General features: G+C 38.6%; 1 protein-coding gene across 1 annotated transcript in view; it reads left to right on the plus strand.

Annotated features, from left to right (window-relative positions):
- Positions 1-17,236, plus strand: part of adamts6 (ADAM metallopeptidase with thrombospondin type 1 motif, 6) — an 84,369-nt gene that overhangs the window by 14,724 nt on the left and 52,409 nt on the right. Inside the window, exons 7-10 of the mRNA XM_081354503.1 lie at positions 4,623-4,666; positions 9,039-9,144; positions 11,038-11,184; positions 16,778-16,919. Coding sequence (XP_081210629.1) covers positions 4,623-4,666; positions 9,039-9,144; positions 11,038-11,184; positions 16,778-16,919 — 439 coding nt within the window. The remainder of the gene's footprint in view (positions 1-4,622; positions 4,667-9,038; positions 9,145-11,037; positions 11,185-16,777; positions 16,920-17,236) is intronic.

The raw sequence follows: 17,236 nt of genomic DNA on the forward strand, positions 1-17,236 counted from the left end.
AAAGTTCCAGTAGTTTGTAATTTGCCACATTTGCTGCAGTACCGCTTGCGGGTGCATGAGGAAGAAATATTAGCCGGATAAAGACCACATCATCCTGACGGACGGTCCATTCTGACCTCTCCGGCGATGTTTTTCCAGTCCTAGACTTTTGGCCGGAGCATGACGGCGAGATGCAATATTGCTTGTTTGGAACACGATCCACTGCAAGAGCTGAGGGAAATTAAAGTAACTAAATCAAAATAAATCGATGTCCAAATGAGGCCAGCTTCATGAGACAGTACCTAATGCTGGTGAGTTTGCTCTGCTCGGGGAGTCGTGGGGTGAGGAGGGAGCCACTAAAATTGAATTTGCATTGTCCTCGGATTTCTAATACATTAAAAGCCTGTCTTCAAGGCAGAGACCTTGTTCATCATTCCTTGTGGATGCTGTGTATGACATTGCTTTTTTTTTATTATTGAATTATCAGTACAATACATCAATTAGACATCAAGCGAAACAGTGGGTCAGTCACACACACACACACACACACACACACACACACACACACACACACACACACACACACACACACACACATTTAGTCTTCCATCTAATTTACTCTGATGTTTAGTATGCTGTTTTGTTTGAACTTACAGATAAGAGTTTAATAATTTAATAATGTATTGGTTATACATACAGCTTTAGCAATTTGATGTCATGCTAATGTTATGTAGTTTATTATCAGGCATGTACCACCATTACAACACTGTTATAGCGGGTTGAGTACAGGACTGAATATTCTGGGTTCAGTCGACCGTATTTGTGGCATAATGTTAGATTACCATAGAAATTTTGACTCATTTTTCATTTTCTTAAAAAAAAAAAAGAGAATTAAGTTTACAGTCATGCACTTACAATGGAAGTGAAGAGGGCCATTTTATGGAGGGTTTAAATGCAGAAATGTGAAGCTTATGATTGTATGAAGTCACTTACATTAATTATTCTGTTAAAACTTGTGCATTTAAGCTTGCCAATTTAAACGGTCATTTTATAGGTTGAGATGTTAGATTGTAAGTTGTAAGATTGAATATAACTTTACACAGAAGAGGTTAATAAGTTAATAAGATATTTAATAAGAGATGCACATTATTTTATTGTGGCTCTACTATTGAAACACTAACAAATTGGCTCCATTCACTTCCATTGTAGTTTCCTCAAGAGGGACAAGTTGAAATTACACAGCATTATGACATAAATGATATTTCAAATCACAGAGCTTGTTGAGGAACTTACAATGATAAATGAAAAAGAAAAAAAACTATAAATTTACACTGAAGAAAGGTTCTTAGCAATATCTAGCTAGCGGACAGACTTATCATAGAGACTTATGGGTGGGCTCTTTTGACTTGGCTAAGTAAGTTACCACCTAGCAACTGCACAGCACGGCAACTGCCACTCACAACACCTTCGTAATTGCATAGCAACGCCCTGGCAACCACTCACAACACCTTAGTTTTGTGCAAGAATGTTTTGCATGGGCAAGTACCACTCACATTTTCTTAAAGGTCCCATGACATGAAATTTTCACTTTCTGAGGTTTTTTAACATTAATATGAGTTCCCCTAGCCTGTATATGGTCCCCAAGTTTCTAAAAATTTCAATCGGTGTAAATCGAGCTTTTGCTATCTTTCTCTGCCTTTGAGAAAATGGACGCTCAATCGCGCTGATCTTGAATCTCCTCCTTGTGACGTTATAAGGAGGAATGTTACCTCCCCTGTCTCTGCTTTGCCCGCCCAGAGAATATTTTCCGCCCATGAGAAAATGCGATAGGAAGTAGGAACGCGCGCGCGCGATTTTAGTTTGTCCACGAGAGATATCATGGCTTTTGAGCGAGCGAAGCATAACAATTGCTCAATAATTGGATGTACAAATGAACACCGAAGGGTTAATACAGAGCTGGGCTTGCTGAACGTCTGAAACTAAAGTCTGGATCACTCTCTTTGGCTCAGCTACACACCTCGGACAAGTAAGTTAGTCAACTAATGATATATAAGTGTGTTGCTTTACTGTTTATGTTTGCCTAGACTGTTACACGTAGAATGTGGCTGTCACATTAGCTATGCAGCTATGCAGTTTATGTGTGTGAATACACACACTGTAACGCGAGTGTTGTACACTTCTTTGTTATTTGGATAACCGTTTTCCTGTTGGTTATACGGCGCGCGCGATATCCGCATTGCAAGATCGCAGAGCTTGATGATGTAATTGTAATAAGATAAATTACAGATGTTACAGATCTCTCATGAAAAGGCAACAGTAGGTTAGCGTTAGCTACATGATAATAACTGTAAACCATCCGAATAAAGTACCGTATCCAGACATAATATTTTAAACTAACCATTCGGAAATGTCCTGCTGGAACCGCTGAGTTGTTGCTTCTCCATCCGGATCAGATTCTGGGTCAAACTGAAATGCTTGAACGACTGCGTGTCTTCGTGCCATTGCTATATCCAACGTTAACATGCACGGACCGGTACCGTTGCGCAAGATGGTCAAGGCCACACCCACCCTCCACCTTGCCGCCTTTCTCCTCCTCATTAACATTTAAAGCTACAGACACCGAAACGGCCTGTCTGAAGGAAGCTCATTCTGGGACTGGCTTGTAGTGGCTATAATTCTGCACTGAGACTGAATTTTTGAAAAGAGATTTCAGATACAGTACTAGGGACCACTAAGGCCTATATTAAAGCCTACAAAAAATAGCATGTCATGGGACCTTTAAGAAATTGTAATCAAGTTTACATGATCAGGATCTCACAGTAAGTTACTTTTTTTTTTCTTCACAATTTATAATTTGTTTAAGAAGCGTATTACTTGCTTATAAACTGTGCAAAGGAGCACAAAGAAACCCTTGTTTTGATTATTTATTTTTTTGGCTGCAATATTCCAGTATGATTTTCCAGATTCAAAGATCTTTTGGCTCCTCTGACCCTTTTCAGCTGCCACAGTAAACAGAGCACATGGATATCTTCAGATCGACACCAAAATAGAAGGCCGATAGGAACTTTCCAACTACCAGTCTGACTGAATACGTGCATAACGTCTGCGCCCCCAACCCAAGCCCCTGACGCAAAACACAAAGCTTCTAAGATAGTTTAATATGATTCAGATCAGGCACTGCGTCTTTCCTCTGCGCTGAGGACAATGTCAAACAAAGCCTGGCCGCCTGCCTTTGGCAAGACTCAGCAGCCCAAACTGCTTGTGATATTTTTCAGGAGGTGTTAAATGCCCCATTTGGGGAATAAGAAAATATTTGGCATTCTTTCATATAGGCCTGCCGTCGAAATCGTCAGCCGACTGATGACAAGTCCCATTGGGGAAAAGAAAGGGTTTGGGTTACAAAATAAACAACAACAACAACACACACAAAAATGAAAACTAAGGCAAGAATCACAAACAGATGTTAAGTTATAATGGATGCTGTCCGTAAAATGTGGGAAATAGATTTTGAATATTTGGCATTAAGGTGCGGTCACATTAGCGAAATTTCAACAAAATTTTGCAGGCAAAAAATGTCCATTGTCTGTTGTCATTAGTGTAGTGATATATAAAGCACAGCAAACACAGAAGACACTTTCAGATCGAGCTGCTTTCTGTTGACCAGTGTGGCATTGTGTGACCAACTTGAAATTTGAAGGACATTTTTTCAGCCACCTGAGGAAAACAAACATGGCAGCGTGCATCGGATGACCGTGTTTCATTGATGTTAACATTGTTGTTCTTATATGCCCTATAAACTTTTATCGTGGTACTTCTGTGATAATTTGTGTGTCTGTGATATAAAATAAAGAAATACTACAGGAATTAAAGTAATCAAATGTAAAATAAAACTGGATAGTCTTCATTGTAAAAATTAAATACAGATTAATGCTTACAAAAGTTACAGTTGCTTAGTTACAAAACTAAGTTAAAATTAGTTTAAAAAGCAGCGAGTGATTTTCTTTGTCTTTTGTTCTCTGATTAACATGACAGACTGCAACAGGTTTATTAGGCTGCTGTCACTTTAAGAGTTTATGCACGGATCCAATGTACTGTTAAACGACATGCGTTATCTTTCTCAACTAATTAGGTTCCAAAACTGACTGTGTTTAACTGAAAACTGAGTGAGTGACAGGAGGTGGGTGTGTGAGGGGAATGCTCAGCTGACGTTATTGCCTGTGCCGATGGCAACAAAACGGACCGGCTCGGAATCGGTAAGACGTGAGACTGTCCGACCGGTTATCGGTCTGGGCCGATCATGTGGAATATTTACCGTTTCCGGTCCCTGGCCGTTCGATCAGTGCATCTCTAGTTACGGACATGAACCATAATCGCATAATGGGCAAATGCGTTGTGCTAATACTTGCGAAAAAATGTGTGGACTTCCTGGCATAGAAGTGTCCCAGGCCATATCTACGGGAACAGAATATCATACAAGTCAAATCATATCACCCAGAACACCTTAGCAACCCCATTCGAACTTTCTGGCCAGCAAGTTTTGCACGGGCAAACACCATTCATGTTTTCTTCAAAAGTTACCGCATGGAGAACCAATGAATTTCTGTCATCTAAAGACCTCACTTTTGATTTCTTTTCTCTCTTAGGTATGACATCTGCACCTATAAGAACAAACCCTGCGGTACTCTCGGTAAGTACCCGAAATGAATCCTAAAACCAAATATTCTTCGATTTAAACATACACCAATAAACGCCAAATGCTACATGCTTTGTTTTAATGGTGTAACAAATAATTCTGCGTGAGTTTTGAGAAAGACTTCACTGCCCTCTCTTTATTGAGCTGCTTGGCTCACGTTGAGCTCAAACATGGCTCAATGCCTGCCTGCCTCTACAGACACCGCTGTCTCTTGTTTCATTTCCTAACATTCCCACTTCTGTCTGCTACGGGACGGAGGTGTTTACCCCTCCCCTGTGCAAGCCAAAAAAGAAAAGGAGTGAAGAAAATTAGACTATACAATATATAACAGAGAACAACATGATAAAAGAAGAATTAACATGTTTAAAGAAGTCGGGATAACTGAGGAAAAAGCAAACACCCTAAATGGTCTGTCAAAGCCTTGTCTTATCTGAACCAGCCTCCTCCAGGGCTGAACCGTATATCTTAGAAGTAATATTGTGACTCCAGGGGTGGTTTGACAGATTGACCGCATTCGTCACATTCCCCGGGTCCCTTTAATTGCCCTGGCATCTGCTCTGCTTCCTTGCTGCCCCCCCTCCTCTTTCTCCACCTCCATCTCCACTTCAACACCCCCCACTCACCCAGAGGCATCACCATGATCTCGGGTCAACGTGTTGCCCTCTGGGGGTCATCGCAGAGTGGGGATAATACCAACGCGACCCTCGGCTTAGGAAAATAATCCCCACCAGTGAGCTTTCGAGTCAGCCTGGGCCCACTAACCCTCTATATCCTGTATCGCTTTCCTTTTTTACCCTTCTTGCCTCCAGTCGGTGTCTTATTAGCCTTTGATTTGCATGTCCGCTCTTGTTTGGGCCTCTGGATAAGGAAGATAAAGAGGCCAGAAGTGCTTTGTTGGAACGATGGCTCCCAAACAGTCACAAGCCTCCCTTGGTATCCCATATTAGGATTCAATATCTTTAATAATATTTTGCCCACCGGTAGGTCAGGTTTAGACCTTTTCAATACTCTTTTGTTATATTGTCAACTTTAAAGGAGTAGTTCATGCCATTCAATGCCTCATGCCATTCCAAATCTCTATTACTTTCTTTTGTTCACCTTTTCTCTGTGTCTTTCTTTCTTTCTTTCTTTCTTTCTTTAATACATATTTAATATAGCATGATTTTAATTTTTGATATTTATCGAGAAGCATAAAGTGAAACAAAACCTGCTTATTGATATTTAAACAGCCCACTTGGTGTAAACAATAATGTCATGTGTTGCAACCAACTTGCAGGAAACACTATTATAAATAAAAAATACGGTAACACTTTATTTACCTTGTCTTTGTTACATGTTACATGTACTTACCATACTAATAACAGTAAATTATGCATAATTACATGCAACTAACCCTCAACCAAATCCTAATCCTACCCTGACCCTATATGAAGTACATGTATTTAATTAACATTACTCTGTACTTAAATGTATTATAACACTGTAACACTGACACCTTAAAATAAAGTGTAACCAAAAATAACCCTGAAGACTGTTAAATTATTACATAATTTGACCTTTTTTATGAACACTGTACAAAATTTGCTGTCTTAAATAAAGTACAATCAACTTGGATGTTTAAGCCATTTCATCTTAAATTACATTAAACTGACTTAAAAAATTAGTTGAATCTGAAATTGTTGAATATTTTGAAATTGCAAACCTTTTTTGATGAGTTAAAGCAATGTAAAAACATATGTCATAACGTATTGATCATATAATTTTTACAGTGAATTATTATTTAAGGCACGGTTAGTTCAGGTTGTAAATTGCCATGTGGTTCAACTCCACAATACCTAATGATGTTTATGAATTCATTATACTTGTAAAACATACTTTTTTGAATATCATGATTAAAATGTGTACACTTACATGTATTGCAAGGTGTAAAGAATATGTTATTACTGTTTACTCATTAAACTGAAGAAAATGTTTTTTTTTTACTTAAAACCATATGAAACTAACAGGATTACAAAGAATGCATGTCGAAGAACATGGCATACATGTTTTAAACTTTTCCGTATACAATGAAAACATTGTGTCAAGCCATAACACAAAAAGGAAAAAAAAGCAGCACAAAAGTATCATAAGATGAGTCTATACAACTTGTGGTAAACATCCATAGTCATATATGAGGGACAGACCGGAATTTAAGTTATTCACAGATAATTTTCCAACATGGCTCTCAAATTTGAAATGACCCTGTGCTTTTTCAAACTTCAAGACCTGTCAAGACGTGTTAAGACCCCAAACACCATTGGTTCTCACTTGTCTCGCAATGGATGTGACACAAAAATGAAAATTGACATTTACTTCTTGTTCTTTTAGTTCTTGCGCAGAACCTATTTAATATTATTAGCCCCCAAAAGTAGGCACTTTTACCTTTAAAGGATCAAGGTCTCCTTGCTGATTTCAGTTTGCAAAGATAAACTACTCACCACATGTTTGATCCAATCAGAGGCGGGAGCTGGCTACATGGATCTTGGATGGTCCTCCATACATCTACAGTACCTTTAGGGTTTTGTGTTTTTTTTTTTCACCAATCACCAACAGATGTAATCTGGTGAGAATTGTTCTTCTCTCCCAGGCTGGGCAGAGGGGGAAAAAAGAACTAAGAGACACCTGGATTTAGCAAAAGCCCATTTCCCCACTTCATAGCTTCAAGGGAACCCCCTCCCCTTAACAGAAGCAGCTGGCTTTGAGACTTGAAGACTCAATCTTTGCTCCATCTTCTTCTATGTCAGGAAGAAACATCTGATGTGTTTTGTAAGACATGATGTTAAATTTAGACTTCTTTAGGACAATTAAAATAATAATTAGTTCATTCTTATTATTTAAAAAATATGGAATATAGTGCACAAGTCGTATGGCCTACTGTTATGATTTTGTGGTTGGATTCTTTTTGAAGCTTGAAAGCCCCAATAATTGCACTTGCGTGGAAAAGAGCGACCAATATTTCTCAGAATTTCTACATTATTCAATTGTGAGTGAACTAAAAGTATTTTTATTTTAAGTATTTGTAGTATTTTCATCATAATTAAGCTGCCAGATTTTTGTGGTGAAGCCAATCCCAGAACAAACACAGTGGAAAAAAATTAAAGGAGAAAAAATAACTCATAAATATACTTTCAGCAAATTCATTCTTTAATATTAAATATCTAAAATTTATACAGATTAAAAATTGCTTAATCTAATTAAAATTGACTATGTTACCCAAAATTAGTTTTTGTGTGTGCATGTGTGTGTGCGTGTGTTTGTGCGTGTGTGTGTGCATGTGTGTGTGTTTCTATGTTTACTAGAGTAATATGTTGTTTAGGTTATCAACATCTTAACCAAAACCTCTATTTAAATGAATTGTGAGTCGAGTCTCCAGTGTACTTCACATAATGTTGTTTGAATGACTTACAGGTTGCTGTCTATGGAGAGAGTGTTTTAAATCAGTCAATTATGATGTTACATTTCAGTTATCATGTATGTAGTCAGTGGACAGAAAGGCTTGAAAGTTTTATGAGATTAAGTGCCCTATGCCAGTGCTGCCACACTGAGGTGGCTTGCTACAAAAGTTACAACATAAAAACAGAGTAGATTTAATGTTTCCTTCATTCCATACACATTAAATAACAGGCCTGTTTATTTATGGCAAGGAAAATGACAGTGCAGCATAACGCTTAAAGTACAAACCTCTCAGAAAGCCAAGTCCCTGTAGGCTGGGGACCAAAACACTGTCAGTAGTAAATTTCAGCTTATGTCAGTTTTGTGCTAATATCCAAAAATTGTCAACTAAATCTCATTTGGAACAAAACAAACTTAACAGGATTAAGAAAACAATGATTTCTTTCTCTCTTGAAACCTTGAATAATAAAAACATCTATATTTTTTGGGGGGCGCAAAGTGAAATGTTTTCTTGAATTCTGAGCTCTGGCTTGCATTACTAGGTGGTCCCTTGTTACCAGATGTAGAATTTATAAATCTAACCCCCTTGTCTAGACATTTTCCAGCTACAACATCAGTTGTTTTTTTATTTAATCGTCTAGCCGTCAGTGTTGACCCACCCCCTAGTGATTTAAAAAAACTTTCGCATAAACTTTTCACCAGCTTCAGGTTCAGTGGTTTCGTGGTTAATGTGAAGAATCTCATTTTATGGTGGTGACTCAGTGTAGCACTTCTACACCTTGACCTGACCTCATCTCTCTCTCTCTGTGTGTGTGTGTGTGTGTGTGTGTGTGTGTGTGTGTGTGTGTGTGTGTGTGTGTGTGTGTGTGTGTGTGTGTGTGTGTGTGTGTGTGTGTGTGTGTGTGTGTGTGTGTGTGTGTGTGTGTGTGGCCAGGTTTGGCGTCCGTAGCCGGAATGTGTGAGCCAGAGAGGAGCTGTAGTATTAATGAAGATATAGGCCTTGGCTCTGCCTTCACTATTGCACATGAGATCGGACACAAGTAAGTATATTTTCTCTTTCTATTTGTCTCTGTGTTCTGGCTGACCATTTGTGACAGTAATATCAGCCAGACATACATTGTAATGTTAATTGTTGTTAATTAGTAGTGTTTGCTAAGGCAAACATCTGTTTCTATTGTTCACGAAGTAATTGAACCTTAAATCATCTTGTTTACAGTGAGTTTATACATGTGTGGTCTTTTTTTTGTTGTTGTTGCCGTTTTCATCCATAGAATCAAAAACCTAGGAGAGGAAATAATTGGGAGTTATATACAAGAATGTTGCAAGCCAGATTGAAACTCATTTTTCCTGCATAAGCACCACGACTCAGTGTTTTAATTCAAATAATGACATTTTCTAAAAGAAAACCTTAAAAGTATTTTGATGTAATCTTCTGTTTTTATTCTTGGTAAAGAAAAGTATTAATTTAACAAAACTTTTATTTGCCAAATGAAGGTCATGTGGTGCAAACATGCAGATACATGGAGACCCTCATGACTGTGTCAAAGCCAACAAATCTCTTAAAATGTCAGATAATTTTACTTTCTATGACAAGGCACAGTTTATTCAGGCTGTAAAGGGTCATGTGGTGTGAAAAACATTTCTTGATATTTATAAATGAATAAATGTAATGATATTTGTAAAAATATATATATACTTTTTATACTTTAAAAAATATATGTAAACACTTTTTTTAAAAAATAATGATTAAAATGAGTTCAGGGTGTAAAGTGTTTTTTTAAAGATTGTTTTTCTTTTCTTTGTCTTATTTTGACACTTATTTCATAGCAGTATCCGGTTGAACTGGATTGCAGGTTGCAAGTGAATAAGCTGAGATACAACTGTAATTGTTTAGTGAATTCAACCCTGAATGTTTAAAGAGATGATCAAGACTCTATTAGAGTCCTTGTGGTTGAAAAATGACTCAGTATTTTAAAAATGACGCTTTCAGTTCTCATAGGATATTTGTGTTTGGATTGGTTCTATTGTGGTCATTATTATGTATATTCCTCAAGTCAAAATGCAAAGCGTGTACTGCCTGCACACACATATTTATGCAAATGACAGTCTGAACAAATGAACCCTATCCTGAAAGCTTAGAAAAATAACCATGATCTATTGGTCTACGTAGCTTTTCGGCTAAGTTCAGCGAGATTGCAATTTCCTCTATTATGTCTTGCGTCTGCTTCTGTTGTGGATCAGTTGTAAAAATAGCCGCTACTTCTTGTGGGGAAGGTTTCTCCTGTGCTGATTTATATTGAGAGTAGAGTGAAATGTCATAAATGTGCGCCTTAAAAAAACACAGAGGAATTGTGTTAGAGGGGTTGTTATATGCATTAGAGACTGATTTTGGATTTTGGATAGACCCCGGCCGGCAACGAAAGCTTCGAGGTCTTGCTGTAAGGTGATCTAACTTTTTCATACAATATCCAGACAGATATGTAAGGGAACAAAATTTGCATGGCTCAAATGATGTATTTGTGGAGTTGCCGGCAAGGAATGTGGCTGAATGCTTCAGCAGTCTTGTACACCGATGGCCCGTGAGCAGATGAAAGCAGCTTGGAGGAAGGGAAAAAGCAGGCCAGGTTCATTAAGAGATGACTGTCCAATTGAGGTCTGCTCAAACGTGTAATTATTGATTGACAGCCTGGGATCAGGGTGGTGATTACAACTTTCGCCCTCCTCCAGAGCTCCAGACAGCCCCTGGCCTTTGACCCATCTGTCCTCTTCTCACAGCTGTTACCGAGTCAGAAAAAGCCTCTCTTTACAGCTTAGCTGAAGGAGATGTCCTCCGCTCCTGATCTTTCAGAGCTGCCCAAGCTTGTTGCTTGTTTGTGGGGTGGGCCTTGTGATTGACATGATCCATCAAAGCTCATGATACGCTTGTCTCGCAGTTTCGGCATGAACCACGATGGGATCGGGAACTCCTGCGGGACCAAAGGTCACGAGACAGCCAAGCTGATGGCGGCCCATATCACAGCCAACACCAACCCCTTCTCCTGGTCAACCTGCAGCAAGGACTATATCACCAGCTTTTTGGAGTAAGTGAAAAGAGGATTTGAAGTATGCTTCTTTTGTCGGTAATGCTCAAGATTGTATAATCTAAATTTTAGCGGTCTTCAAGGGTCCAATTTGATCGGAAATCCTGAGAACTGAGCGGGTTTGAAAACTTTGACAATAGGGAAGAAAAGACTATTGCAACTTCCGTTTCATGCCAACTTTAAATAAATGTGCTTTTACCGAATTGACCCGAGAATACCCAAATTCCTTTGAAATATTCCAACTTTCCATTATTTTTTTCATGCATTCAACAATGTTTTATTATTTCAAATTAATACATATTAAAAAGTTCTATGACAATGTTATTATCCCTCTTCTTTGTTGCCTCTCAGTTTGTGCTTCTATATGTAAATTACCAAAACCTCCTGGATACGGGTGTATGCAGCAGCATTTCATTCAAACTGCAAATCTTCAATACCTGATGCATTTAAAAGAATGCATGCTGGGATTTGCTTAATATTAACATCAAAGGGGACCTATTATGCCCCTTTTTACAAGATGCAATATAAGTCTCAGGTGTCCCCAGAATCTGTCTGTGAAGTTTCAGCTCAAAATACCCCACAGACTAATTATTACGTCTCCTGTAAATTCCAATTTTTGAGTGGAAGGAAAAATATTCTTGTTTTCGTGCATGTATCTTTAAATGCAAATGAACTGCTGCTCCACGCCCCACTTTCCAGAAGAGGACGGAGCCTTTATAGCTCGTGCCTCGGACACTCTGCCAAAAACAAAACATCTGTTTAGTTTCAATTATCATCTCTATCGCTGTTGTGGTCACGTGACATTGTATCATCTTCATGAAAGTTTATTATCTGCATGCATTTTAAAACCTATCAGTCTAACCTTTTGATATATGGTTTTCTGAGCGCACACATGCGAAGCTCACGCACAGAAAACTGGATGTCAGACGGCACGTCCTATGAGTATTAAACTAATTTGTCTTTCACGTCTTATTGCACTTAAACTGTCAAATACACACAAGGTTATGTCAAAAACACACAAAGTTCACATGAACACAGTTGGTGATGTAACAGATATATATGGCGGACTGTGTACAGATCACTCAGGGGAGGAGCTAAGGTAATAGGGCAGATTCCGTCAGTTAATAACCTTGGTTATCTTTTTATAATCGTTGGAAGCCAAAATAAAAATCGAAAATCAATTATGACTAATCACACATCCCTAGTTTAGAGTATGCAGATAGATTATTACTCTTTATTTTCCCACTAATGCATTATGCCACTTTACAATTGGGAAAATTGTGAATTTGTTTTTTATAACCACATAAATGTGCTCGATTTGAAAGAGCTAGACGAGAGTGTGGTTGATCTGTAGTATGCAGTCATAGGCAGGGCTCTGAATTGTTAGCCTAACGTAAGACGAAAGGAAATAATAGTGGTTGCCATGGCTGTCAAAAAGTTTTCCTGGTGAATGACCTCATGGAAGAAGATTAACATCACAGCCATCACTGGCATCAGAAGCTTTATCATTGTGTGCCAACTTCCCACACAAACACAAAGAAACGCTGCTCTGTTGGTTTGGGATGAACTCCCTGTTGTATAATCACACCGTGTCATCTGTGACCATTTCGGATTGAGGTTGAATACTTACCTTCCTTTTTTGGATTTGCTTAGCACCGAGCAATTCTATCAATAATGGGCCTTCTCTAAGATCTCAGGTTGATGTAATCTTTGGCAGTAAAACAGCTTTGCTATGATAATGCTAGTCTATTTCCGCAACATCCCCATCTAGCAGATTGGGTCTTTTCTCGCCAGAAACCGGTGTGCTTGGCTGTAGATTCCGACTTGTTTCAGTGTACTTGTTTGTACATGTACAGTAGGAACTTTCAATAAAGAAAGAGGCTTTTGAAAAATGCCTACTCTTTGCAGTAGTCATTATTACTGTTAGACTGATCTATCAAACATATATGCTCATTTTGAGATCGACATTGGCCAATAAACATGCTTTTTGGCCAATTGAAAATGAATCATGTCAGTTCCAAAGTATACAATAAACATAAACTTGCATTTCTCAAATATTTTAAATAATTGTAATGAAAAATGTTGAGTAAAAAATGTGTCAAATAAGCATTTAATTAGATTTCTGTACTTTCTCAACCATCGGCCACCATGTTCTTGGACAAGTAAATATCCCTTAACTTAAATTAGAGGCCCCGTTTACACCTGGTATTAATGTGTTTTGGTCGATCGGATCACAAGTAGACGAGGGAGACACATTCTCGTTTACACCTGGTGTTTTAATCTGTCTCTTTTGTCCACTTTCAACCAATTCTGTCCTGGTTTCTTCTAGGGGAAGGTCTATGGGCAGGTAAATGTATGGGCTTTTTCAGATCTTTTGATCTAATGGACGAAATAAGCTCGCACAATTTACTAATGAACAGGAAGAGATGACAGGAAAACATACAGAGAGCAGCAGAGTGAGTGTGTGTTAGAAATCAGAAATGGTGAGAGAACATTGTGCTTGGTGTGTTTTTCATCTTCAAACCAAACTTGGGTCTCCAGTAAACAAAGTTTAAATCCTGTCTGGCTAGCGCACTTCCCGTAATGTTTACTCATTAGGTCAGCAGGCGGAAAGTGGGCGCCTTTTGTGGCTGTTTGAACACATTTGACCACATGAGCTTCTACACTATGAAAGCAATCCACTCAAATACGTTCTCAACTACCTCTGGAAGTGGCCGAAAGTGGACAAGCTCAAAACGTTTTAGACCTGTTTACATCTGTATTTAGTGTCGTCCACTTGCGATCCGATCGACCAAAACGCATCTTAAAACCAGGTGTAAACAGGGCCTTAGACACAACATGGCCAGTTATTTTGTCTATTTTTGCTTTGCCAAAGAAAATAATTCCAAATTAAGATAAGGCGGGATCAACCATTGCGTGTCATCAAACAAGAAAAACATACACAAACACAGTCAAACTGAACGATACAAACGGTAAACTGTTTTATGCTAGATATCAGTGCTCTTGGAATGCTGCTTGCCCAATTAGATTAGAGGACCAGAACTAACTATTTACAATATTTCAGCACAAAAACAAATTGGAAATGACAAAAAAATGGCAATCGTTTTACCTAGTGTTTGATCGATATCGAAAAATGTTAAGCTAGTGATAAGATAGATATTATCACTAGCTTAACATTTTTCGATATCGATCAAACACTAGGTAAAACGATTGCCATTTTTTTGTCATTTCCTATTCAACTATTTGTTTTTGTGCTGAAATATTGTAAATAGTTAGTCATTAAGTTTTCTTTCATTGCTGGCATATCTGCTCACTGTAATGAGTTTACCCAAGGAAGTTTTGTTGACATGTCAAATAAACATGTCCATTTTTAAAGTGACCATTTTTGTCTTTCTCTAAAAAAAAATAAACTGTCTTTGTTTGTGTATTCCAATACAAGAGGACATATTCAGACTTGTCTTTCTCCCCAGCGAGGGGATTATTCTTCCAAAACACATGGGAAAAAATAGAAAACTAAGGGAATGAAACCAAATACAACATTGGTTACCCCCAGGCTAGAGCTCATGTGTTTCTTTCCTTTCCAATGTATTTGGTTTAGTTTTTAATTAGATTAGACTTCCAGTATTGTGGTGGGAAGCCAGATATCCCTGTTTCACCTAATGCTTCCTCTAAAAATGCACTTCAGAAACCAGATCCATGGATGTTTTTTTAGACATCTAGATATATTTTTGACTGCCTTTTGTCAATGTAATGTATGATTTTATTGACATTATTTAACTATTTTATGATATTAAGCTTACACTAAAGTAGGGGAAATCAGGGCTTCCATTAACCAATGTTATGCGACTAAATCATAATTTATTTTCTTGCGCGATAAGTCATTCCAAAAATCATGGCAATGGATGTTAGTAGGATTACGTATATCTCAGCTACCGCACTAGCCATAAAGATTTAGGCGTGTTATCCAAGCATTAATGCCAAGGAAAGCCCCTTATACTTAAGAGCGGCACATATGAGGTGTTTCTCCCTCCTATCTGCTTCAATGTCTTGATAAATTGTGGCATTTCTTTGTTGTTTAGAATCCAGTTTTACCATATTACTTTTATCTTTTATGAGTTTAACGAAGAACTCTGTCTCATCTTCTGTCCAAACACACAGCACCATCTACGCCAGGTGACCTGTAAATGCGCAAAAACCACCTCATGCGAGCGTAGTTTTTGCGAAATTGACGTGGTTTCATTGGGCGTATTTTCAATTTGGTAATGGAGACGTGGCAAATGAAACCTGCCATTACATTAAAAAATAGTTCACGAAAAAGTAAAAGTGTATAAGGTAACACAAATATCAAACTATTTTACCATCAAATGTAAAAAATGACCAATACAGCATGTAAAACATGTAAATATATTTATGGTATAAATGATTAAAAAATATTTATGTTGTTGCAATTTTAGTTTAGAGAAAGCTAAATTCATAAATTATTCTGATTTAAGAACTAGGGGATTTTAATGAGCTTAAGCCCCAGTGCACACTAGCTCCGGCCCTCTATACATGAAAACAAATAGTTATAATTTAAGTTTTAAAGCCACTCCTTTCCATTTTTCCATCTTCAGACCAATAAAAGTGCGAGTTAGACACGTATTCCATGTAGAAAGTGTCTGAAAATGTAATGGCATACCGTCAGAGAGCGAGTGTGTCTTGGCTGATGCAATGTAAACTCGCTCTCCTTAGAGGCAATGTTGCTTTTAGCAGCGCACGGTGGGGTGGTTGGTTAACATGCTTTAGGTTGCGCGTTCAGTTGCAGCAATCATGCGAATGCCAGACAGGACCTAGAATAGAGCCGCCTGCTCTCCAGCATATGAAATGTTAGCGTTTATGTTGTTAGCGAGCCCACTGTTCCCTCAGAGAGAAGGAGAGCGTATTCCGCGGCATGCTGCTGGCAAAGCGAGCGGGATAATAATTGGCTGTTTTATTCCGGCGGACAGCAGCAGCGTGGGGCGGACACGTCTCTCAGCCGCTTGCACACGCCAGGGAGGGGGGAAAAGCGTCCGTAACAGGGACGCCGAGAATAAAACAAGATCCACTTCTGAACCCAGAATAAACACAGTCCAGCAAAACATGCACTGTCTGGCCTCTTCTTGGGCTTTATTTTTTTACTTTGTTCGCTGCAGACGGAGCAGTGGCCCTCTTTTTTTGAGTGTTTCTTGGGAGCGTTCATATTTCTAGCTGACTAAACAGACTAAACACAACTCTTGACTTGGACGCGTGACCTCCGGTACCTTCTGCATTTTCTTTGCTCCTTCAGTCTCTTTCGTCATTTTATTGGCTCTTCAAAGGATTCCATAGGCGCACCGCAGTACCATATAAGTCCAAATCTCAGCCTTTTATAGCCACTGTTTGTCATTCATGTCCTCCCCTCATTTTGCTTTCTGCAGTTTCCAGGTTTCTCACTCGCTAATTCCCATTAACAATACACCTTCCCATTTCGTTTCATCTGAGCTTTTGGCATGAGACACTTTTTTTTCCTCTTGTTGGTCACAAATGAAACCTCTGTAGAGGAGCCAATCCCATTGAAGGTTTGTTTTTTTGACAGCTCAGGTCGGGGAACGTGTCTGGACAATGAGCCTCTGAAACGAGACTTCCTGTACCCCACTGTGGCTCCAGGGCAGGTGTACGATGCAGATGAGCAGTGTCGTTTCCAGTACGGTGCCTCCTCCCGTCAGTGCAAATATGGGGTAAGAAGGCTGCAACACACTATCATGCTCTGGGAATGTCGTTCTTACATGGTGACTTTTATTAGCTCAGAGACAAAGAATTTTGGGCATTTTGGGGTCAGAAAATGAGACAGTTTGGATTAAACCAGGATTGTTTTTAAATAACAATATGGCTTTAATCATAAAGTATTCATTAAAAGAGAAAAAAATTAATGTAAGTGTGAAATGTTTTTGCCACTATTGTCACCAATGGAATTGCAAAAATAATACCTGTTTTCATACAGGTTTCCGAAACTCATGCCATTGGTTGAAACAATGTTGCTGTGTCGGACTGGTCT

Source organism: Scardinius erythrophthalmus (genome assembly GCF_964197995.2).
Source record: "Scardinius erythrophthalmus genome assembly, chromosome: 23".
In the NCBI taxonomy this organism is placed as follows: Eukaryota; Metazoa; Chordata; class Actinopteri; order Cypriniformes; family Leuciscidae; genus Scardinius; species Scardinius erythrophthalmus.